General features: G+C 37.0%; 4 protein-coding genes across 14 annotated transcripts in view; 2 read left to right on the forward strand and 2 right to left on the reverse strand.

The window, feature by feature from the left end:
• The window catches only part of LOC117154154 (uncharacterized), a 119,174-nt gene extending 116,022 nt beyond the window's left edge, over positions 1-3,152 (reverse strand). For all 5 annotated transcript variants that reach the window (XM_033328868.2, XM_033328870.2, XM_033328869.2 and 2 more), the window contains exon 1: positions 1,582-3,152. In XM_033328868.2, the coding sequence (XP_033184759.2) occupies positions 1,582-1,664 (83 nt within the window). In that variant the 5' untranslated portion in view covers positions 1,665-3,152. The remainder of the gene's footprint in view (positions 1-1,581) is intronic.
• A 1,889-nt stretch (positions 3,153-5,041) lies between these two features.
• On the forward strand, positions 5,042-10,360 carry LOC117153861 (dynein regulatory complex protein 1). 4 transcript variants are annotated; one of them, XM_033328321.2, is made up of 11 exons: positions 5,046-5,857; positions 6,910-7,018; positions 7,175-7,525; positions 7,598-7,995; positions 8,070-8,286; positions 8,345-8,471; positions 8,544-8,758; positions 8,832-8,980; positions 9,066-9,286; positions 9,458-9,837; positions 9,911-10,360. In XM_033328321.2, exons 1-11 carry the CDS (start codon positions 5,727-5,729, stop codon positions 9,932-9,934), a joined length of 2,322 nt encoding a protein of 773 aa, XP_033184212.2. In that variant the 5' UTR covers positions 5,046-5,726; the 3' UTR covers positions 9,935-10,360. The 4 variants fall into 4 exon arrangements, with proteins under 4 accessions (XP_076484179.1, XP_076484178.1, XP_033184212.2 ...); XM_076628065.1 differs by lacking the exon at positions 5,046-5,857 and adding an exon at positions 5,887-6,175; XM_076628064.1 differs by having other exon boundaries at positions 5,042-5,857; positions 8,345-8,758; positions 9,461-9,837.
• LOC117153863 (zinc finger protein 346) lies at positions 9,989-13,135 on the reverse strand. Of its 3 annotated transcripts, none has more exons than XM_076628066.1 (6): positions 12,821-13,135; positions 12,322-12,518; positions 12,011-12,149; positions 11,844-11,936; positions 10,786-10,925; positions 9,989-10,715 (listed from the first exon to the last, which is right to left on the reverse strand). In XM_076628066.1, the coding sequence occupies exons 2-6, from the start codon at positions 12,508-12,510 to the stop codon at positions 10,548-10,550; spliced, it is 729 nt and encodes a 242-aa protein (XP_076484181.1). In that variant the 5' UTR covers positions 12,511-12,518; positions 12,821-13,135; the 3' UTR covers positions 9,989-10,547. The 3 variants fall into 3 exon arrangements, with proteins under 3 accessions (XP_076484181.1, XP_033184219.1, XP_076484182.1); XM_033328328.2 differs by having other exon boundaries at positions 11,907-11,936; positions 12,821-13,131; XM_076628067.1 differs by lacking the exon at positions 12,821-13,135 and adding an exon at positions 12,628-12,750.
• A 482-nt stretch (positions 13,136-13,617) lies between these two features.
• LOC117153862 (uncharacterized) lies at positions 13,618-18,610 on the forward strand. Of its 2 annotated transcripts, XM_033328325.2 has the most exons (2): positions 13,618-14,026; positions 14,433-18,610. In XM_033328325.2, exon 2 carries the CDS (start codon positions 14,559-14,561, stop codon positions 15,615-15,617), a length of 1,059 nt encoding a protein of 352 aa, XP_033184216.1. In that variant the 5' UTR covers positions 13,618-14,026; positions 14,433-14,558; the 3' UTR covers positions 15,618-18,610. The 2 variants fall into 2 exon arrangements, with proteins under 2 accessions (XP_033184216.1, XP_033184215.1); XM_033328324.2 differs by lacking the exon at positions 13,618-14,026 and having other exon boundaries at positions 14,427-18,610.
• The last annotated feature ends 4,110 nt before the right edge of the window (positions 18,611-22,720 follow it).

The raw sequence follows: 22,720 nt of genomic DNA on the forward strand, positions 1-22,720 counted from the left end.
ATTTTGTGTATTATACGATATTGTTCTATATGTGTAGTAAATGCGCGTATAAGGTTGTGGATATTTTTAACGGCATAACATAAAGCAAATACATCCGTACGAAACTGGATACAACCGAAACAATTCATAAACGTAGTATGTATTATCCGTATTATTTTTTAGTACATTTAACGAATATCTATAAAATTACGAACGATACCCGGTCTAAAATACGCAAATAGTAAGTATTTTTCAAGTCGACAAAATTACGATCATACCGGTAAAAGAAAATTTTTCAAGTCCGTGCGATAGTTTATCGTGGTAAACTGAAAGAATAAAGATAAGTCCTCCCTAATAGGATATTATATATTATAATCTTTTTATTTCAATCACGATAACATATAGAACCTATTAATATATTTGCCAAAATATTAAATCGGAAATTTACTTCGATCATTCAACAAAATACTTTAAGGTTTTATGGTTTTTAAGTAAAACCTAATAAAAAGGAAAAGTTGAACGATATGTAATAACAGTGATAATAATTTTGAAATTAGGAAGTAAACGAAATGGCTTGTAATAGATTGTCAAGTTATTCGGGCGCTTTCTTTTCTAGACGCGCGAAAGGCGTGCCTAGTGGATCCACGGTTTGAGTGCCACTGTCGAACAATAACTTCGTGCCGCTGCGAGCTCTCAAAATGGCTGTCCTCAGCTATTATTACTTCGGGGAAAAAACAAATGACGGCGCGCTCACGCTACGAGAGAAGAGACAGAGCCAAGGCTCTTCTTCGTATAACGCACGCCGTGTATGCGTGTGTACGTAAGGTGTGGGTGTGTATATACGCGTGCAGGATCCTCGATCTACGTACAGAGTTAAAAACATCGAGCCAATACACCTTACGCGTGTTCCTGAATTCCGATTTTATCAAACAGATAATACCGCTCCTTTGTTACACGAACGTGTAAACAAAATAATAAGTAACAAACAGATTCGCGCGACATTTCTCTGGTTTATCGGCCATAAAATATCGTACATACATATACATATATACAACGTTGTTAGAGATTCCGGCTTGGCTAGAACCGATCGTTCTAAAGCCTAGCAAACGTTACGAAGGCACGACCGTACAGTCGTAAAATTTTCGGTGAAATTATTGTTGATCGTGCCCAAACTGCAGTGACAACAAAGACAGTCTACTTCCCCCCCCCCCTTAAATGTATACACAGGATCACTGTGTATTTCTTTTTTCGGTCAGTTCGTTACACTGGACTGGAGGATTAATGGGCAAACAAGAAATATTTCGATGAACCGGAAGGTTCGTAAATCTCGCATTAGCGTTGCGAGACTCTTGTCCTTTCATATCGAGGAATACACACAGGTATGTCGAGAAGGTAAACGAAAAAGTAAGATCCAAATTCCATGCACGCTATCATATAAACTATAAGCTAGCTATATAGGTAGAAAGAACAAAACGGTGTGGCTTGGACTTCGTCGAATCGAATTGTTAGTGCGTATGTACATGGAGACATATATTATATATGTAGTTATGTAAGATAGGCTTTGTTAGAAGGAAGATACAAAGGAAATACAGATACGCATACCGTTTGAAATGCTCTCGTATGCGATCCTCTCGGATGTTTTCCGGCAGATTTCCAACCCACAGGTGACGTGTCTCTCTAACCATTTTGCTCCGAACTCTTCATTTGGGATCGGATGTTGTGGTATCGTTTGGCGGCACTGTACAACGACACACAACTTCGCCCGACGCTAATCACAGCACACTCTCACCACACACCACCGATATTCAATACCGCCACCAGGTCGGCCAAAGGAAACCTCTCTTTTTCTCTTTGCCGACTTTCTTTTCGAATCGTTGTTTGCTCGTTTCGCCACGAAATCAATAAGTAAATAATCGATTCGGATTTGACGGCACAATTTTTCTTATTTGGATCGAGAAGAAAAAACTTTCTCGCGTGTAGCTCGCGACACACACGCGACAAGAAGCAAAGAAACCGTTATGTTACGCGTATTCCACGACGAAGGAAGGAGCTTCCTCCCACTTCGACACTCCCAATTTAATCACTGGCAACAAACAGATTATCACTAGTCACTAGCCGGAAGGTGGTGACCCCAAGCACGATGAGTGCTGTCGTCAGGGCAGCGCCGTAGAACGATCGGCCAACAAAACAGGGTGGCTACGGAGATTTCGCGATCAAATTTTTGCGTCGCTACGTACGCTGACGACAACCACGACAACGACGCCGACAACCACGACAACGATGATGACGATGACAACGACGACGACGATGACGGTGACGACAACAACCACGACGACGGCGACGACAACAACCACGACGACCACGAAGAAGTGGAGGAAGAACCTCGATAGTGGACACCACTGATGGCAACGGCTAGAAGGATCAGAACCGTCGCCGAACACCACATCGTATACCACTGAATCGCGTATGAAGAAAGGCGGTTAATCACACGTCACACTAAGCACACCGGGCACAATGCGCGGGCGATACATCCCAGCGCATATTTGCCAAGCATTATTACACTCGCGTCGATCTGCCTTGATGATTTTCAACCGTCGTTTTCTTGATATCGTACACCGATCAACAAACAGAGCCTTTCCAGATACGCTTCCAAACTCTCGCGTAAAACCCCACTTGAAAAAAAAAAAAAAGAAAACAATCGATCCACCAACGGATAGAACCGTTGATGTTTTCTTCCTGGCGAATATTAAAACTTGTAACTCTTTTCTTTTTACCGCGAACACGACACACTACATTCCTTTTCCTCTTTCCTCTTTGATTTCTTTTCTATGACTTCACTAACGCGCGTAGTCGCTTCTTTCACATCACTGTATCATCACCGCTTGGTACCTCGTTAATGGTATAGCACGTCAGATATATTTCGTTAGTAAAAGCGAGGCGCGGTTTCCTCTATCTTTTTTCTCGCGATCGTACACAACTCGCCGTGTCACATAACGTGCATTGATCGAGAAAATTAATGATACTATTAGTGCAACTCGATCGCTACGATGCACGCTTGTATATGTACGTCTTAAACGCACTCGCTTCGTTCACTCGGGCCATGTAACGCGGATGGAGCTGGCTTCGCTCCTTCTCACTGCACTACACTACTCAGAGTGACGTCACCGTGGCGGGAGCGTAGTATGGCTCGCTGGCTAGTATCGCTGTTGGCTGCGTGGTGGGGGATACCACGTAGGGGAACGAAACGAGTCTACCTCGAAAAGCAGCGACTTGCAATCGCGATCGTCGCACGCCAGCCGGTGAAGTGTACCCATGGTGGGGGAAACTTTTCGTACATCCCCGTAGGGGAGAGAGTTGGAGGGACTCGTTCGAATCGAAGCAAGGACAGGTAGGGAGAGAGAACTCGGGTCTCCAGGAGAGAAGGGATAACGGGTCGAACGAGCTAACCCGAACCCCCGAGCCGCGCGTCGTCCCTCACCGTCTCTTCCTCTCCTCTCGTCTCTTCACTTCGCCTCTTTTCCCCCATTCTCCACTGGCGAATCGTCCCGCACCCCGTGTTCTCCTCTATCCTCTTTTCTCCTCTCTTCTCTTCTCTTCCTACTCCGTAATCTCTTCGTCTTCTTCCTCCTACCTTGTGCCTCCTCCGCCGACGCCACTCATCCGCCATCTTTGTTCCACGCTCTCTATCTCTTTCTCTCTTTCCATTCCGCTCTCACCAGGGCCGGTTTAGGGGCAGCCAATTACCCGGGGCATCGGTACTTTCTACCAAGAATAAAGACGGAAAATCGGATTATTACGAAAATAAAAGTACTTAACTCTTGTGACGTGCTCTCTAATCAAGGAAGTAACGATCAAACAAACGCGTCGGTTCGATGCTGTGTACAACCTATTAAAATATTTTCTAGTTCAAACATGAACGGTCTTTGTATACGAATACCTTGGATACAGAATACATACGAGTTACGATATAAAAAATTTATGTATACACACTTGTATTTTGTTTGATATCGCGATGCTATTTTATCTACGATACAGGCAAAGTTTAGACACGAATCATGGAACGGGACATGATGTAACGAGGAATTTTATTTCTTTCGAATATGCTAATTTAACAAATTATAGAGGTCATGCTGCGATGCAATTTTTATAAATAACGTTAATTACCGTGTAAGACATATAAACATAGAATACCGAAAAATATCGTAAACAGATACAATGGACGATATACCAAAATGATATCGAAAATTTATGTACGTTCTTTGGGCGTTGTATTTCTAATCGTATATATTTAATTTCACTGAATTATCACTTATTTTTGCTAGTATCGTATTCAAAGTTCAATCGAGATAGGGGAATAATGCGTTTTGAAGCGGTATAAGGCACCGGAGTGCATCGAGCCAGACCTGGCCATGCTCCATCTTGTTTCCGCTAAAATCGCGTCGAAGTCGTAGATTCATGGCGTCGATCTAGTGCTGCGAATTCACGAGACGTATCGTTCGTTTGTCTTTTACGTGTCGTACCTTCTTTTAATGCTTCGCAACGGTTCGTTCGTATGACATTAACTCTATTGGCGACAATATCAAACATCCGTTTGTCGGTTAAAGTACGTCATCGAGGCTAGAGAAAGCGATTTCCGTCGCACTCGAATTGCTTCGTCCGAAAACGAAGGCAGTTTCACGACTGTTTTGTAGTTGAGAACGCTTTGAACGAGAAACGCCTATTGCGTGTTCTGTACCGGTGATTTATAGGCACCTTCTAACGTACAGTACCCATATACCTATACATAAAGATATTCTCTGTATTAAATTGTAAATGGTATTGTAGTACAATAAAATATTATGAGGGCTTTTCACAAATTATATTGCTAAATAAGACTTTATGAGTTTACATTATAATACCATATATTTATTATAATTTTTTTCTATATAATTTACGTCTTAAATCTTTCACTTATTTTTTATGTCTCGATGTAAATATATATTTATAATGACTAACGAATAAAATACAATGAAACAATAAGAGATTCATGTAAAAATATTAAATATTTTACTTTTTTATATTTCTTTACCTCAAATGGATAGTGATAAACAGCGTAGATTAAAGAACTCCTGAAGTTTAAATTTTGTACAAGATACTAGTTTAATTACTAAAGTAGTAGTGCAAAAATTAAATACTGCAAGAGCAATTAAAGTGTTAGAATGAATAATGTGAAAAATGTCGATAACAATGGATTTGTATTTTGGTATACTTGCAATTTGATTTTGCGACGTATAATTTACCGAACCTCGATTGGATTATTTTAGAACTATATCTTTGTTTGCGTTATATATATATATCTTTTATTTATCTTTTATTTATCGAGACATATTGTTTTTTTAATTGCATAAGACGGCATAAGTGACGGTGGCGACAACCTCCAATGAAGCAATCTAATAATTATCTTACAGTCGTACACTCAGTGCCACCTGTAGGAAAGATAAATATTACAAACTTATTACCTACCAACAATAAGCACGAGTAAAATAATTTCATATCGAACAAACAAAATTGTTTATTCTATGTAAGCACGTAATTGCAATCTTTGGTTATCAGTTCTTATAAATCCATAATATCTAACCTTTTTCGCAGTATGTCTATTTTTAATATTCATACGAAGTAATTTAAGATATATAAGTATTAATCTCTTAATTTCAATCTTAGTCATATATTTTTTCACGTATATTATCGCGCATCTAAGTAAAAGAAACATGTCATTGCAAGATAAACGTTCAGAAATTACAGTACATACAGAAGAACCATCTATTTTATCATACGATGCAAACGAGCGGAAGTTGGCACGCAGACTTCGTATACAACGACGTATACAAGCACGAGATAAGTAAGGGTCGTATAACATTTCAATAAAAGTATCTTATATAGTAAATATATTAATACCATACATTTTCTTTCAACGATAGTAGAAAAAAGATAATAAATAACAATGAACTCGATCGTATTTTCATATATTCTGAGCGTATGTATGTAGATGTGGGCAGAATTGTAAATCAATTGTTACCTCTTATTTGGCTAATCATTAAATAACTAATTAGATGTCAGATAATATATAAAACTGTTAGGCAGCAGCATCGGATGCGATCAGCGATCTAAAACTGGTCGTACATCGGTTAAATTTACTGGTAAAGCGGAATAGTTGTAGGTTAGTATATTTTGATTTAATTTTCTTATGTCTACAATGCCATGTAACAAAGGCGATGAAAACGCAGAAAATTTAAGGAACGCCGGACAATAGTTGCGAATAATCTTTGCATAATTACACGAAATCTTTTCATGCTGCTTACAATGAGAACAGATGATGCAGTGTATTTACATACATTTGTACATCTACGGTGATTTGACAACCAAAGGCTAATTAAAAATACAGAACATAATATACATAATTAGCTGAAATGTTACATAATCTTATAATTTTGAACATTATTGAAGGGTCTAAATTAAAAATACAACAACTAGAATCTAAATTAAAAACTTGAAATTACCGGAGGATTTTAATTAAAAATTCCTAGATGTACGTATCTACATTTTTTACGTTTTACTTTAACAAATATATTGATATATTAAAATGTATTAAAAAATTTACATACACAAGGATTAACAATTTGTAGAAACAGGCGTGAAAAATAATCGATATACGTTTTATCTCTCTCATATATGTTTCGAACAGATTGATACACTGAAAAGCTACTTATATAGTTAAATCGTTCGTTAAAAGATACGCAGCCTATGCGTATAAACGATGTAGCTTTAATTTTCGAAATATCGAGGAACACGCATTTTTCATTCGTAATCCCGATAGCAGAGATAGAAAAAGTATATCTATCTCATAGATACCGCTTCAGAGAGCGAAAAGAATTAACACTATTCCGATGTTAGACAGATAAAAGATCAAGATGAAGAAATCGAGGAAATAACTCCTATCGAGAAGCAAATACTCGATAGCATAGAAGCCTTGGACAAATTAGCCGCAGAAGGCGATGAAGTGGTATGTATGTGCGATTCGAATCGCAAATAATTATTTTTCAAGAAAATACACTTGAAACTCTCTCGAGTCAACAAGTAACCAATTAGGATGATAACTCATAATTGCTTGGACGTAAGAATCGCGAGTTAACGAACGATGTTTTATCACGTGATGTAGGTTACAGGCATCAGAGTGGCGAGTGACGCGAAGGAACTGCAAAGACGAAAAGAGATGCGAGAGAAGAGAGAAAGATTATTGGAGATACTCGAGGAGGAAGATAAAAAATGCACGGAGAAATATCGCGAGATTACGGAAAAATGGCCTGTTATACTTGCATCGAAACATCCGCTGGATATTCACGAAGAGTTGGAGAGTCAAAATGCCAAGTGTCTGGAAATCTTAGAGAAGAAGGACGCGTTGATCGCGGAATTGAAACAAGAACTTGATAACGCTGATCTACAGTACGCCGAGGATGTAAATAAACAGAACGAGGAGATTGATTTGCTTATCGAAAGGATGGAAAACCAAGTGAGTAATACGCGTCTCGAAGCCTTTTGTTTTATACATTTCCAACCGATACATGCGAAATGTTTTCTTTAGATACGAATAATGAGCAAAGCTTATCGCCGAGAGGTAGAATTGATCGAAAGTGTCATCGAAATGGAGCGGAAAATACTTTTGGAATCTTCTTTGGAAAAGTGGAACGTATTATTTAAGCAGCTCAATGACGATACATTCAACGCGAGGAAAAAAAGGAAGGAGGTAATGCGCGAGTATGAAGAGGAAATGCAGAAAGCGATGATACAGCATCAAGAAGAGTTTAGGAAACAAAAGATTATGTTTGAGTTAGAGATACAGAACCTTCAACAAGAGATACAGAATATGAAAGCCTTCTGTATGATGAATACCGAGAAATTGGATTATAATTATGCGGTGTTGAAACGGCGAGACGAAGAGAATACTATCGTAAAGAATCAACAGAAAAGAAAAATTAACAAGTGCGTGCCAACGTTAAATTACTCGTCCTGATAATTTCAGTCGAGTGAGCCGAACGGGTTTATTTACGTTTCAGGCTTCAGGATGTTATTAATAATTTAAGGAAGACTTACACAGCACTGGAAGAGTCGACCAGGGCGGAAATTCAAAAGATCACGAATCAAATACTAAAGTCGCATACAGCTATACTAGACTTGGAAGAAAAGTCGAACCATCTCACAGTCATCAACGATAAAAAGTACATGCAAATTTGGGACATGAATATCGAAACTGCGAACGAATTAGTCGATAAGGTACGATAACAATGTGTAATTAATGGGAATAGTCTCGTTCGGTGATTGCGTATTTCAGATTTTAACGGCAGATAGAATTATACACGAACAATTGTTAATAATGGAGTGGCAACCACCGGAGGTAAAGTTATTGAAAAAGGAAGAATTACCGTCGTATTGCGGAGCGATGTGTGCCTTGAAAGCAGGTAAAATTTACTTAAAGAATGATTTATTTAAAAAATCAGACGATCTGCAAAGTTCTTTGATCTTCGTTCAAGAACAAGAGGAAGCCAAAAAACGAAAAACAATATCTAAATCATATAAACCAACGACTATCTTAGAAGAAATTAATTTAGAACGGCGCTTATTAAATCATATTCTTAAACTAATTTCCGAACACTGTGATTACCTTATCGAAGACACTTTGAAGAATTTACTCTCCGATTACACAGAAGAGGATAAGCTATTGATTCGATTGGATAAAGCATTTGAGGTGATGTTTTCCATATAAATAATATCATTATCGTGTTGTTATAAGTTAGTTATAAACATAATTGAATTTTTAGGCTCTAAAAATTACAGCCGAAGAAGAACTTCAATTTTTATTGAATTTTTTCTTACCGTATGCATATTGTCCCACGTGTACGGTTAAAACTATAAGCACACCGAGTGTTTGTGGACAGTCTGCAGAAATTACGGAAAGTTCTTCGTCCCTGTACGTGATATATCGTTGATCTTAAAAGGAAAGTCATAAAATTGACGTTAACTGTAATAAAATATATCAATAATAAACATTTCAGAGCCACTATTTCTGATGTTTGTGGCAGCGATACACTTAATACGAAAGAAGCTAAGTTAGTGGCAGCTATGGAAGAAGTACTTTGTTGTGAAAAACTACACGATGATGGTCATGAAAGTGACATTGTTATGAATAGAAGCGTTCCTTCGACCGAAACACCGCCTGTTAATACAGAAGTTGTATCGACTTGTGTATCTGAAGGCATTATCGAAGTTACTGACAGTGCGTAACTGAAATTGATCTATTCAAATTTTTTCTCAATATTACCAATTTATCAAAATAACTACTCAATTTATTTGCTTCTGTTATTTATTAATCTTGTTGTTATTGTTGTTACTACAATTATTGTTATTATGTTACTACAATTGCGTATATTAGTTTTTATTCTTGTAGCAGATGGCGAACCAAAACGATCATTAACCTGCGATAAAGGCCATTTGTTGACAATTGAAACTGAATTTGTCTCAAGTGCGTTAAAAGAATTTGTGGAAAGATACGAGTTCGTTAAGAAAGAGGTATCACCTGATAAAAAAGTAATTAAAGAGAAAGTCACGATATCACGTAATATAACGGACGACGATATAACTGATTTTTGGGAACGATATAGGAATATTTTTCCGAAAGATAAAGAAAGACTATGGGATAATCTATTGATTGGTCTTAAAAAGTATTATGAAGTGCTAAAGGAAAGGCATCAATTAAATGCTGAGACGCAATCGTTACGAAAACAGAATGCAGAAATGCGTCGTTTATTAAGCAAGTATACCACACAGGTAATGCTAAAATAATATAAATGAAATATTTCCTTGTTAACTTAGGTTTACATTACGTATATCTGAATTTCAGCCTGAAACTACCATAACGCATTGAAAAGAAAACGGAATTTCGACAACAAAATTTTTATGTTGTAGGATTAATAAAAAATTATTAATTATTATTACTTACAACATTATATATTTTTCCATTCATTTTTAAATGAACATATATACATTCATACATTACGTCGGTACCTTCTTGCGCTATTTTATCTAATATCAAATACAATGTCAATCTTTCAAACGTATCTTAGTTTTTAATGCAACATCGGCACTTTGTACAATTTGTTTTTAAAACTTTCCTTAATTATTAAATACATCTGACAAAAATTTACATGTGATTTCCAATTGAACTAATTGTGTTTCAATTATATGTATATTTATATTATATCCTGAAGAAATAGTGCAAAGAGAAAAGTTTATATCTTAACGTGGCAGAGCCTCCAATGTTCGTGAATTACAAAATTATATATAACATTGTGTATTTACTTATTCGTATATGTGAATGTCACTTAATGTTCAAAATTTAAGTATCAAATTAATTTCGTCGTTTAAAGAATCATGATCCTACTTGGAATGAATTATTCTTCTTGGAAAGAATAAAACATGTACTTAAATAATTCATATGAGTATTAAAATAGAGATATTCATCTTATTACGTTATTTTCCTATGTCTGATTCGTGAAACCCCCTGGTACAAAATTGTTCGATAGCGATTGAACGAAATTCTTAGGATTTACACCAGGCTTAGGTTTTTTCCAATATGGCAAAAATCTTTTTTTCTTTTGAGTCCTAGCTTGTTTTAATTTACCAGTATGCTTTTTCGATGTTATATGCTACAATTAAACATAAATTATATCATTAAAAGGTTAGTAACATTTATTTACCTTATTACTGATAACATACCACATTGTATTGCATCTGAGAATTGAAGATTTTATTACACATGCTGCATGAAAGCGATACGCCTTTAGACACAGTGTTTTCTTGGATATTCATAGTTGCAGATGTCACTGAACTGCCAACATCTTTGTCAGTCCACCCACCTAAGCATCAATGTGCGATCAACACTATCTATGTATCACAACCGCTGAAGCGGTTATATGTGATAATAAATCAGCTTGAACACTACATTCATGCCATAGAAAAAGCAACCATTAATACAAACATTATTAACAAAAGACCACCGTAAGATTTTAATGATGTGTATATGTATGTGTGTAGCAAATTTTACCTCTTCAAAATAAAAAAAATGTATTTATAATATATTATTTTATGTAAATTTTCTCATAAAAATTTTTGATTTTTCATTTGTGTTACATAATTGGGAAAGGTATTACAATTTATACCTGCTATTGAACATAAACAAAATGTAGTTAATAAATGGTTTTGTACAAGAAACTAATAATTGATTTTAATTCTATTATGATTTAAACACTGGATTATTCAAAGTTATTGTTTTATAGAAGAAAGTTAAGGATAGGAGTAAAAGAGAAATGTAAGAAATGGCAAAATGCATTTGCACATTATATATTACTGAAAGGGATACAGTGAAACTGAAAAGGAGCCAAATTATTTTGTAAACAATGTTAATTTTATTAATTATAATATGTAACTAATCAACTCGTTATCACGTTATTATTTTGTGGCAATATACTCAAAGACAAATCAGTAATAAACAATAAATATACAATTTCAATTTGGTAGTATATAACAAACATAATAAATAAATAACTAATAATAAATACCAAATTATGATGTATAAATTATAACGAACATGAAAGTATCATCAAGCATTTCCATATTGATTGGCAAATGAAAGCTTTTAGGCAGAATTAAGTCTCTATTAGCTCATAAAAACAAGTGGAAAGCAAAAGTAAGCAGCAGTGTTAAGCATGCAAATGTAAATAACAATAAAGAATAAATTAGTACAGCAACATTCTTTTCTATTACTTTATCCATACACAAAGTGCGACTACATTTAAGCCCATATGGTAGCGGCTTTCGTACCATATAACGTGTATTACCTCTCATAGCTTTCTTTTTGTGCCGGCTCCCTATAGAAAATAAAATTTATTTAATACGTTAAAAACGTACAAAGGTATGAAATAAATCTTACTTTGTAATATACCATTTAAATGTGTTTGAAGTTGTTGTATTGAGTTTAGACACACATTACACACATTGCATTTCAATCCATTTGTTTCTTCGTCTTTTGTAAATGCTACTTTGGTTTCTTCGAGAGATGCCATTATATTTTTGGATCTAATCTGTAAAACAAGCATATGTCTCTATCTGATCTGATGTTGTTTTATATACGTTTTAAAATTCATGAATGATTCTTTTTATTGCATGTGTGTTACCTCATACTTCAACTTTTCGTGTCTGTATTTAAGTGTCTTATAGTAGTATAGTATGATTCGTTGCTTTACTTGCACAAACCTGTTTAGCATGACGCGCTCCTTGTAAATGTGTATCTAATACTGTTTGACTGGTAAATGAAAGATCACAATCATCACATCGAACAGGGGGTTTCTTTGTAGGTAAATTTCCCATTATATTATCTACTACTGCTTTGGTTACTGGATCATTCAGGCCAGGACTTATTACGCTTTCTGACGATACAGCCATTTTTGGAACTAAAAGTTTCATATAGAAATCAGCGAATTTATCAATAAATTAAAATTAAATTGTTATCAAGTTCAAATTTTATTTTACGATAATATAGGAATTAAAAGTTATGGTCACCTGTTATATTGTGCTGAAATTGAAACGGTTATACTTCTTTTTAAAGTTACAGTAGGTGTGTACGAGATATATTAATTTCAAATAGAGGTTATTATTATTAACATTATGGAATATTATCAAAAGAACTAATATTGTAACATATACATATACATATACATATAAATTATTGAATTATATATTATATAAAGCGTACCTATCTGTTGAACTTTGTATATCGGAATCAGATACACCACTGTTTAGTTTCTGTATTAAACTTTATATTTTCTTAATGAATTTCGAAAAATACTTAGAGGGCAGCAATGTTTATAAAGTTTATAAATGGGTTATCTCTTTAACACTTTTGATACAAATTCTCGAGTTGGTTGCCTGCTTTTTTTAGGAACATTATATTCGGGTAGTAGCAGTTTCTCTATTAGTGGTTCAATATTACATTTGATAGGCCCCAAGAGTTCCTAGAATGTCGTCACTTAAGGCGCGTTTAGTAATTGTATTGTGAACTAAAATACTGCGCACAATTAATTTAATATAACGCGTAAATATTTGAAACGAGATACGCGTATTTACGACGTTGCTTTATTAAATCGAATTAATGCAACAATAAGAAATAGTATTTCAAATTACTACTTTATAACATTCTAATACTTGATAAACAATTATTTCTTTCTTATTAAATTTTGGTTATATATATATATATATGATATATATATATATATGGTATATATATATGTATATATATATGATTGTTATTACAAAGTATACAACTTTTACTTTTAAATGTGTCATATCTATACCGTATTATCTATATATTTGTTCAGTCTGTTGTTAGTTAGATTTGAAATTCTTGAACGAAGTATTTTATCTCTCAGCGAGATGAATATAAATTTTCGATTTAATAGAAACGAGATAAAAGATTGGAATATCTGCGTAAACATTTTACGTTCTTATGATATTTTTTTGGCTAAATACCCACTGAGTTAACACGCAATGGGTGAACCGTTGAAAGAGATTAAAGTTCTTTATATAGAGAAAGTTTGTCCATGAAATATGCATAAAATCAAACAGGTGAATAAAGCTTTGTGAAAGATCGATCCAATCAGCGGTTTTGGAAGTGCGATGTTGGTCGTGGTAGAGCATAATATTGGCGGTTTAAGAAGGGCAGCCAATTAGAAAAGTTGACGAATATCGTCGGTCGGTACTTAGGTGCGTGTGTTTGTACGACTGTATATAGGTGACGGTCGTGAAATATAGTAGCAGCCATCTTATATTTTGTGTCGGAGAAAAACAATTTGGCCGTAGAAATGTTTCGCGATTGTCCGTGAAGCCGCTCGAGAACGGGAGGCGTGCGCTCGATGAGGCGTGACGTTTTTCGACCCTAGCCCGGACCACTACAATAGCAAAGGTTCGTAAAATGCTGCTTTTTTCCTCGGCTATGGCAAAAGCGACCCCCACTTGCGAAGCGCTTACGAAGAATCCGGTTTCGCAGTCAAAATATTCCGCCGTTTCTTCCGTCGCTTTTTTAAAAATAGAGTTGCCTGTGTTGCTCACTGCTGGGTTACGTTCTGTTGACGACGGCATCGTGTCGTCTTCGAGTGGTTCGCGTAAAAGTTATGCAATCAGCTGATCATCCAGTTACCTTCTGTCACTTGTCAAAGATAAATGTCAAAGCAATTGGTCTAACCTGACACGCGTATATAAGAGTCGGACATGCATGATACCGGAATTAAGAGTGTATCTACATCGTTGAAAATTTTTCCGCCATAACGAGTGTTATAAATGGCGATTTATAGACATTCCCTGTCATGCAGGTGGATTGGTACGCAGGATATGAGCAGCTTGTCAAGCGCAACCTGACTCTGCTCCCCCATCAAGAAGCAGTGCAGCAGCAGGAGCCACAATCGCAACAGCTGGCTCAGCAGCAACAGACTGATATAATGACATCCATGTTTGAACAACAAATTAAAAGCGAACCCATGGGGTTTTATTCTGTTGCATCGAGCCGTTCAGATGGTTCAAATTCTATGGTGAATTTGTCGGATGATCGTGAAGACCTTTCTCAGCAAGAAGGTCACCTACAACCCCAGCAACAGACTACGTTACAAATAAGTCAGCAACAGGGTCAACAACAAACTCAACAACAGAGTCAACAGCAAACGCAACAACAGGGTCAACAACAGCAGAGTCAGACTGTGCAACAAGAAGTTCCAAACCGTCAATCTACTGGACAACAAACTGTCAAAGAGGGTTCGCGGTCAAAGCCACAGCCCTGTAAGGTATGCGGCAAGGTGCTATCCTCTGCTTCGTCGTACTATGTACATATGAAGCTTCATTCAGGCAACAAACCATATCATTGTACGGTATGTGAAGCAAGCTTTTGTCGGAAACCATACTTGGAAGTGCACATGAGGACGCACACAGGAGAAAGACCTTTCCAATGTGAGCTGTGCTTGAAAAGGTTTACTCAAAAGAGCAGTCTTAATACTCATAAACGAGTGCATACAGGAGAAAGGCCGTATGCCTGCGACATTTGTCAAAAACGTTTTGCAGTGAAAAGCTACGTGACGGCACACCGTTGGAGTCACGTTGCCGAAAAGCCGTTGGTGTGCGACAGATGTTCTCTCACATTCACGTCCAAGAGTCAATTCGCAATTCACATCCGTACCCATACTGCAAGTACCACGTACGAGTGTAACATATGCGGACGTACCTTTGTACGCGATAGTTATCTCATACGACACCAAAATCGAGTACATCGTGACATGAATCAAAGCAGTACGAATCACAATCCATCTACGCCCCAGAGTACCGGTGGTGGCACTCCAGGTACAGGCTTCGAGAGTCCGGTTTGCGATTTACGCTACAGCGAAGGACCTTCCTCGTTGGACGGCTTAGCAGGTTCGAAAGGAGGGATCGCGGCTGAGATCGCGAGTTTAGCCAAGCAAAACAATCTTCAACTTCCTCTACCGTTGCTACATCCGCAGACTACCAACTAGTGTTTAGACGACAACGTGTCCGAGTCCCTACCGCAACATCAACAGTCACCGCAGCAAGTAGTATGTCCCACCTCGGCGTCCTCGCCGTTCACACTTAATTCACCAGTGTCTCACGAGCACACCACACCGCAGAGTGTCTACCAAACGACAGGCTCCTCCAGTTCGCTGGATAGCCTCAACTCCCAACTTTATCCGCAAATATCGTCATCCCCCATAGATTCATCGGAGTCGCATCATCAATCGCAGCAACTGCATCGCGGCATTCCTCCGCCAGGGCTTCACCCTGCTCTGTATCTCTACGCTCAGTACTCGAATACTACAAGCAGCTCTCCCATCCCGTACCCCGAATACATTCAACGCAACAATGAGTAAGTCAGTTTATGCCAGCAATCACGATTTTTACCACGAACGGAGTGACGATTCGCCCGAAACGCGGACTCTTTGATCGCGTCTCGTTTAATGGTGCTGGTTGAACAAAGTGCCTAAAGAGCATCCACTTTCTGGATCACGACGGATGCTTAATCACAATCGTCGATTAATCGTTGATATTAAACAATTTTTACGCACCGACTAATTTTCATTTCGATCTTTTAACAATGCAGTGGATCAATTGTGAATTGATTACCGTTTTGCACGTGTCTATCTCACTTACATACTTCTCGGTCCATTTAATGGATTATCTAAATACGGACGCTGATAAGCGTATTTTAACGAGAATGAAATAGCACCGTTCAAAGAGACGTGCCACCACACGATCGACGAATCGGTTCGTTTCCACGATCGTTCGATTTTCCTTGTTTTTACCAATCTGTCGTGGTATATCGATGTTAGCATAAACTAACGCGCGCGCGCGTACGTTTCTACGCGAGTTTTTCCAAGTTTCCGCACTTCTTGATTTACCTGTTTTCCAATCACATCTGCGAGTACATATACATATATATATATCTATGTGTGTATATATATTATGCGCGAACCATTACACATACACATATTTATATTATATTTTTAAAGGAGTTTAGTCACTTGGATCTGTGATATAGATAGTAATTATTAACTACAATGTTTAAACTATTGGTTTACTATTTTGATGATATCAAAATGAGGAAATATAAAAAAAAAGAAAGCAATGTCATGGAGCGATGTAGCTATCAGAATTTAAAGGACATTGGTCTCTACCGAAGGTGTTTGGTAGACACCCTACTATTACTTTTACAAACAAACAAATATAAAAAACAGGAACATTACCGTTACTAATACTAATACTACTACTACTACTACTACTACTACTACTACTACTACTACTACTACTATTACTATTACTATTACTACTACTACTACTACTACTACTACTATTACTACTACTGCTACTACTACTACTATTACTACTACCACGACTACTACTACTGCTACTACCACCATCACTACTATTACTACCACTACTACACTATTAGTACTACTACTCCTACTAATACTATCATCCTCCCTCCACTACCATTTTACCACTGACATTTCCCCAGCTATATATTAGTCTCGCTATTATTACTACTACTGCTACCACTAACGCTACCACCACCACCGCCGCCGCTACCACCACCACTATTATTATTATTATTATTAGAAACACGCAAACGTTAGTTCATTTTAGCAACATGCATACCGCGTGTGTCGATAGGACCTATAATCCCAGTCGTCATGGTTTCTCTTTAGCCTTAAACCGTGATTATTTTATTATTTTACTCTTCTTTCTTGTCCTTCTTCTTACTCGTCCTTCTACTTTGCTTCTTCTTCTTCGTCTTCTTCTACCTCCTCTTCCTCCTTCTCTCCCCCCCCCCCCTCTCATACCTGCTCCTCGCCATCTTCCTCTTTTCTATCCTTCTCTGTGACATTTCGTTTTAATCGTATCCCTTCGAACTAATTTTTCCACGTGCTCGATCTTTGTGCGTGTCTAAACGAATTAGAAACGTGTCCGAAGGTGTCGGTACTCTTTTTATCACGTAGGACTATTGTACAGCTTATGAATCAGTTCCATAGGTGTACTTACTTTTCACATATCGAAGTGTATTGTACACACAAGGTACATATTGTACATACGTATACATATACATATAGATGTATTATAAAACGATGAGCGGATGTGCAGATCGTACTAAGTACTAGGAATGTAATAGCAGGGCTGTTGATTTTTCTTTTTGACTACTGTTAGGTATTAGTTTTTAGAGATTACGATTATTATTACTATTATTACTACTACCGCTATTATCATTGAATATTATTAACGTTCTGATTATTACGATTATTATCGATCTTTTCAACGTTAACGCCACAAAGCTTAGATACAGAAAACGGGGGAACCATGACAGCCGCGAGTCAAAAGAAAAGAAAGGAAAGAAAACGAACAAAAAACGTGAGAAGGAATTTTCGTTTCGTTTGAAAAATTTCGCGCACGATCCAGTACGGTGTGTATGTTTGTTTTAACGATATACGAAAATAGATAATGGCGTGTGCGCGCACGCGTGCACGCGCCAAGCGATTTCGAATCGACAGCGCCAAAAAAAAAAAAAAAAAAAGAAATAGTATACACGCGAGTTTTTCAAGTCGATCAAAGCGAATCGAAGAGTAAAAATTGGTAGGGCGGGGAAGAAAGGGAAAGAGAATCGCGAAGTAAAAATGAAACGAACGGAACGGTAAAACGGGAACGGGACGAAACGTAGATACGATTTAAAAAGTGACAAGAAAGAAACAAAGAGAGAAAGAGAGAGAGCGAGAAAAGTATATTCGCGTTAGCGTGCCTCGAACTCCTTTGTATATCGTAGGGTCTGTCTCGGCGATCCTTTCTGTCTTCACGCTGAAAACAAGAGGAAGAACAATTCTCTGCGCGCGTATGCCTGAGGCTTTTGATTTAAAACGAGACTCGAAGTCACCGGGCAAGACTGATTTTTAACTCGCAAACGTTTGCGAACATAAGAAAGAACACACACACACACACACACACACACACACACAAAAGGAAAAGAAACGAAAGTAAAGAAAAGGGAAAAAGAGAGGAAAAGGAACGGTCTTTTTTTTTCGCCTTGCGTTTTTTTCTTTCCGTTGGTTTTTAGGTACACGCGAATGTCGTACGTAATATTTGTATACGTATATATTTGTATTCATGCGAGAAAGGCGATAGGACAAAGTTCTGTTCGACATTCTTAGGTGCAATGAGAACGAGAGAGAGAGAGAGAGAGAGAGAGAAAAAGCGATGATCTTCATGTTGGCTAGTCATTGTACAGCTCTATGAGATACTAATCGTACTACTAAAGCTGTGATTAATAAAGCCTCCGTGCATATGTTCGCGCAGCTCCTAATTAGTATAGTGATAACGTATTTTGTAGCTTGTTACGATTGTAAGGTACACAGTAGATAAGCTCGTAGGTATACCTAGTAAAAAAAAAAAGAAGTTGCAGTTCCGAATTGATCGGTCGATTTTTCATTCCGATCTCTATTTTTCTTTCTCTTCTTCTTTTCTTATTTCCACTTCTATCCCTTCTATACTTCTCATTTATTTCTCCATCTCTTCTATTCTTTCTTTCTTCCTTCCACTTTTCTTCCCCTTCGTCCCTTATTCCTATTTACACTTTCTTGTCCCAGTGTTCTCCTTCTTATCTCTTTTTCTATTAAACGTGCCTTTCCGGTGCTGGACAAGCTGACGTATCATCGCGTGAAAATAAGAGGAAAGGTTCGAAGGAAATGATAGAATATAACGAGCCTCGCTCGTCTCAAGTATCCTGCGAGTTGTTTTGTTATTTGAGATAGCGTCGAGAGTTTGTCCTTTTTTTTTTGCCCTCCCCTCCGATCCGTTCTTTTTTCTCGGATTTTATCTCAGATTTTTATCCGTCTTGTCCGTGTTGTATCGTTGCATCGTTCATTTTCGCGAAGCGTACCGTGTGAAGGATCTTGTGAGAATAGATTTTACGTGTGTCGTTTATAGTTGTTTTCACGTAGCACTTTGGTTTTTATAGAAAGATGTAACTATTCTTATGAAGTTTCGTTTGTTGTTTAGGTTTAAGAGATCGAGTTTATTTGCGTGAAATTTTTGTAGGGTGATGAATCGGAGATTAACGTTTAGTAGCAGTATTACGTGTAATAATAATAATAAAAAATGATATAACATAAAAAAATATCAGCAATCTCGCAAGATTTCACGAAAATATTCGTCCATTGACGAACTGTACTACAGGAATGATGTCGAGCAATTTTTATCCTGACACGTTGCGTTCGAATCTTTTGTATAAATGGACCGATGGAAAATTTGTAGGGTTCACTTCTTCTTTTTTTTTTGTTTTCATCATCGACTCACCCTCGAATTTATTTCTCGTTTGTACCCTTATAGCATAAGAGTTCGTTTAAAGGAAGCGATGCCAGGTTGAAATTTTAAATCGGAGAATCTTCTGCTTCATTTTGGCATCACGTATTTCTACATTTTCGTCAAACGTTAAATCCTAACAATGAGCGATTATTTTCGTAAATGGTTGAAGGCGATGCGGAGAATTGACGTTTTTGATTTTAGAAAACGAACAACAGTCGCTCGATCGACAATGTCGATTTATTTCTCAACGATAGTACTGTACAGTACCGTATCATGCGAACCTGACGAACCTGTCTTTTCTTTTTCTTTTTTGTTTGTACGGATGAAAAACGACGAGAACTGTTTCACATAACGCACTCTAGTAACACGGTTGGTAGATACGTCAGGAATGTTGTCCAGCATCGAAACGTGCAAACCTCGTATCTTCCGGATCAGTTTAACGATCTCAGTAATTTCGACCGCCATTCCGCGGACGTAAGTTAGTACGTAACACGAGAATTCTTATTTTCGTTCGTGACGTGTATATCAAAGATCCGTGTATTTTTCATAAGAAGAAGGGAGGAAGATAGGTCCTTTCTTTGAAAGAGCACGCGTCGGACCAATATGTAAGAAAATTTTAAAAAGTAAACCAAAAAAGTGGGGGGGGAAAAAAAAAAGAAAAGTAACAAGAAGAAGATCGATGGAAAAGAGCGTAACAAAGAAGAAAAAAAAAGGGTAAAGGAATGGACAGTGGATGAATGGCAGAGGGACAAAGGGCGTGGATGAATTAATTAAAAAACATCTCGCGCCTGGTATCATCGTACATCACATAGAAATACGCTGCATCTTTTTCTTTCGCTTCTTTCTTCTTTTTGTTACCTTCTTTCCTCTATTTTGTTAGTTCTTCTTTCTTGCTAGTTTTCTTTGTCTTATTCGTTAGGACGCGAGAAACACGCGACTGGAATGTTAATTTCGCGTATAGCTGAGAATAGAAAGGAAGGGAAAGGTGGAAGGTGACTGGTCTCGCGGATGTGTTCCTCGCAAAAATTTTCCTGGTCGAGCTTTTGTATATACATATATATATATGTATACACGTTATATGTAGTTGACCTGTAAAGGAATCAAAATGGGAGGGGGGAGGGGGATTAAACAAGAGAGACAAACAGACAGATATCGTATAGTATATCGTAGAAGTGCCACCCACCTTCTAGAGAAGTCGCGTAGTTAAGCGATTACACGTAGCTATTTTTCAATCGAATCTCTTGAGGTCGTCGTCGGTTTAGAATCGTCTTTGTTATACGCGGAACCAGCATTCTTCAAAAACCCCTCTCGTATAATACGCGAACCTGTCTTCTTTCGTTTAACGAGAGTCTTCTCTCTTAGCATCGATCTCTCTCTCCTCCCTTTTTCGTTATTTCTGTCTTTCTCGTTCGTCGAAACGAATTTTTAACGTTTAAAGTATTACTCTTGTATCCACGACCTGTGTATATAGTCTTAAACTTCTCGTCGTTCTTCTTCTTCTTCTTCTTATATTGTTCTACCGCGAGTGAACGCGAGAGGCCGAGTGTCCGAGCTGTTAAAAATTTCGTCGTTTAAAACACGCTTCTTCGAAGCTTGAATCGTTGTCGCTCGCGTTTTTCCTTTTGTCGTTTTTCTTTATTTTTTTTTTTTTTTTGTGTTCCTGCATCTTCCCTTCTCTTTTTTATATGTGTAGAGAGAAAAAGATTCGTCGATCGAAAAGTTCGAGAAAGTAGCGACGTAGATGTATCGATTTATTCTTCTTCTTTTATACGAAAACGCGGAACAATTTTGTGCCGCGATTCCTCGCGTCAACTTCTCTTCGCGGTAATACGCGTTGGAGAACGCGTCGACGAAACACGATCACCGCCATTTGTATACGAGAATTGTTCGAAACAAGTTATTAATTGTTGCTCCGAAGGAGAATCGAAAAAGGAAAGTCAGTGAAATGTTATTATCGGCAGTCGTGAAATATGGGTGTCTTTAGGAATAGCGATATTCCGTGCAATGTGATTATTGTGTTATCGAACCACGATATTTTTTACATGACCGTTCTAAAAAGAAAAAGATGACTATAATTTATATATGCATATATATATATGTATACATATATCTATGTATCTATGTGTGTATATATATATACATATATGTATGTATTTGTTGAAAATATTTTCATTTGTATGCGATTAAAATTGCGTTCTCATTTGACGATTTAAATGTACATACGTTATCACGATAATTATTATTATATTATATTATATTATTATCATCATTATTATTATAATTATTATAATTATTATTTCGTGCTCGCCTGTGTCAGTATTATGTTTCTCATTCGAAATCTCGACGCATGCGGATTGGTTCGTCTCACTCGTGTCTTTGAAACCGTGTCCAAAGGGACGCTTTTTCGCCATCTGTTAAATATTAACGACGTTTGCGCCGTTCGATTCGCGATTTGCCTGCTCGCGAAGTAAATCGTGCGTTTTCTAACGAATTCTTGACGACTACTTCCTCAAAGAGAGGTTATTTCAAACGTACAACATATATTTGCATATTCGACGCACGAATGTCGACACGCTAATAAGATATCAAAACAAAGATGTATGGGTATTTGAAAGATTCAAGGATTTTTGTAAATTCGACTTAAGTATTTTAGGGAGCCGATCAAAATTTAAAGAGTCAGCTAGTAAATAATTTTATATATGTTTTTTTTTTCTTTTTGACATTAAAACTATTTACGTATTTATTATGCGTTAGT

This window comes from Bombus vancouverensis, chromosome 3 (assembly GCF_051014615.1).
Source record: "Bombus vancouverensis nearcticus chromosome 3, iyBomVanc1_principal, whole genome shotgun sequence".
In the NCBI taxonomy this organism is placed as follows: domain Eukaryota; kingdom Metazoa; phylum Arthropoda; class Insecta; order Hymenoptera; family Apidae; genus Bombus; species Bombus vancouverensis.

Coding starts and splice junctions, on each gene's coding strand:
- LOC117153861 (XM_076628063.1), top strand. CDS start 5,727: ATGTCATTGCAAGATAAACGTTCAGAAATTACAGTACATACAGAAGAA. Junction 5,858..6,909: donor CGTATACAAGCACGAGATAA/GTAAGGGTCGTA, acceptor TTCCGATGTTAG/ACAGATAAAAGATCAAGATG. Junction 9,838..9,910: donor TAAGCAAGTATACCACACAG/GTAATGCTAAAA, acceptor TCTGAATTTCAG/CCTGAAACTACCATAACGCA.
- LOC117153863 (XM_076628066.1), bottom strand. CDS start 12,510: ATGGCTGTATCGTCAGAAAGCGTAATAAGTCCTGGCCTGAATGATCCA. Junction 12,150..12,321: donor GAGCGCGTCATGCTAAACAG/GTTTGTGCAAGT, acceptor CTTGTTTTACAG/ATTAGATCCAAAAATATAAT. Junction 10,716..10,785: donor CTCAGATGCAATACAATGTG/GTATGTTATCAG, acceptor GTTTAATTGTAG/CATATAACATCGAAAAAGCA.
- LOC117153862 (XM_033328324.2), top strand. CDS start 14,427: ATGCAGGTGGATTGGTACGCAGGATATGAGCAGCTTGTCAAGCGCAAC.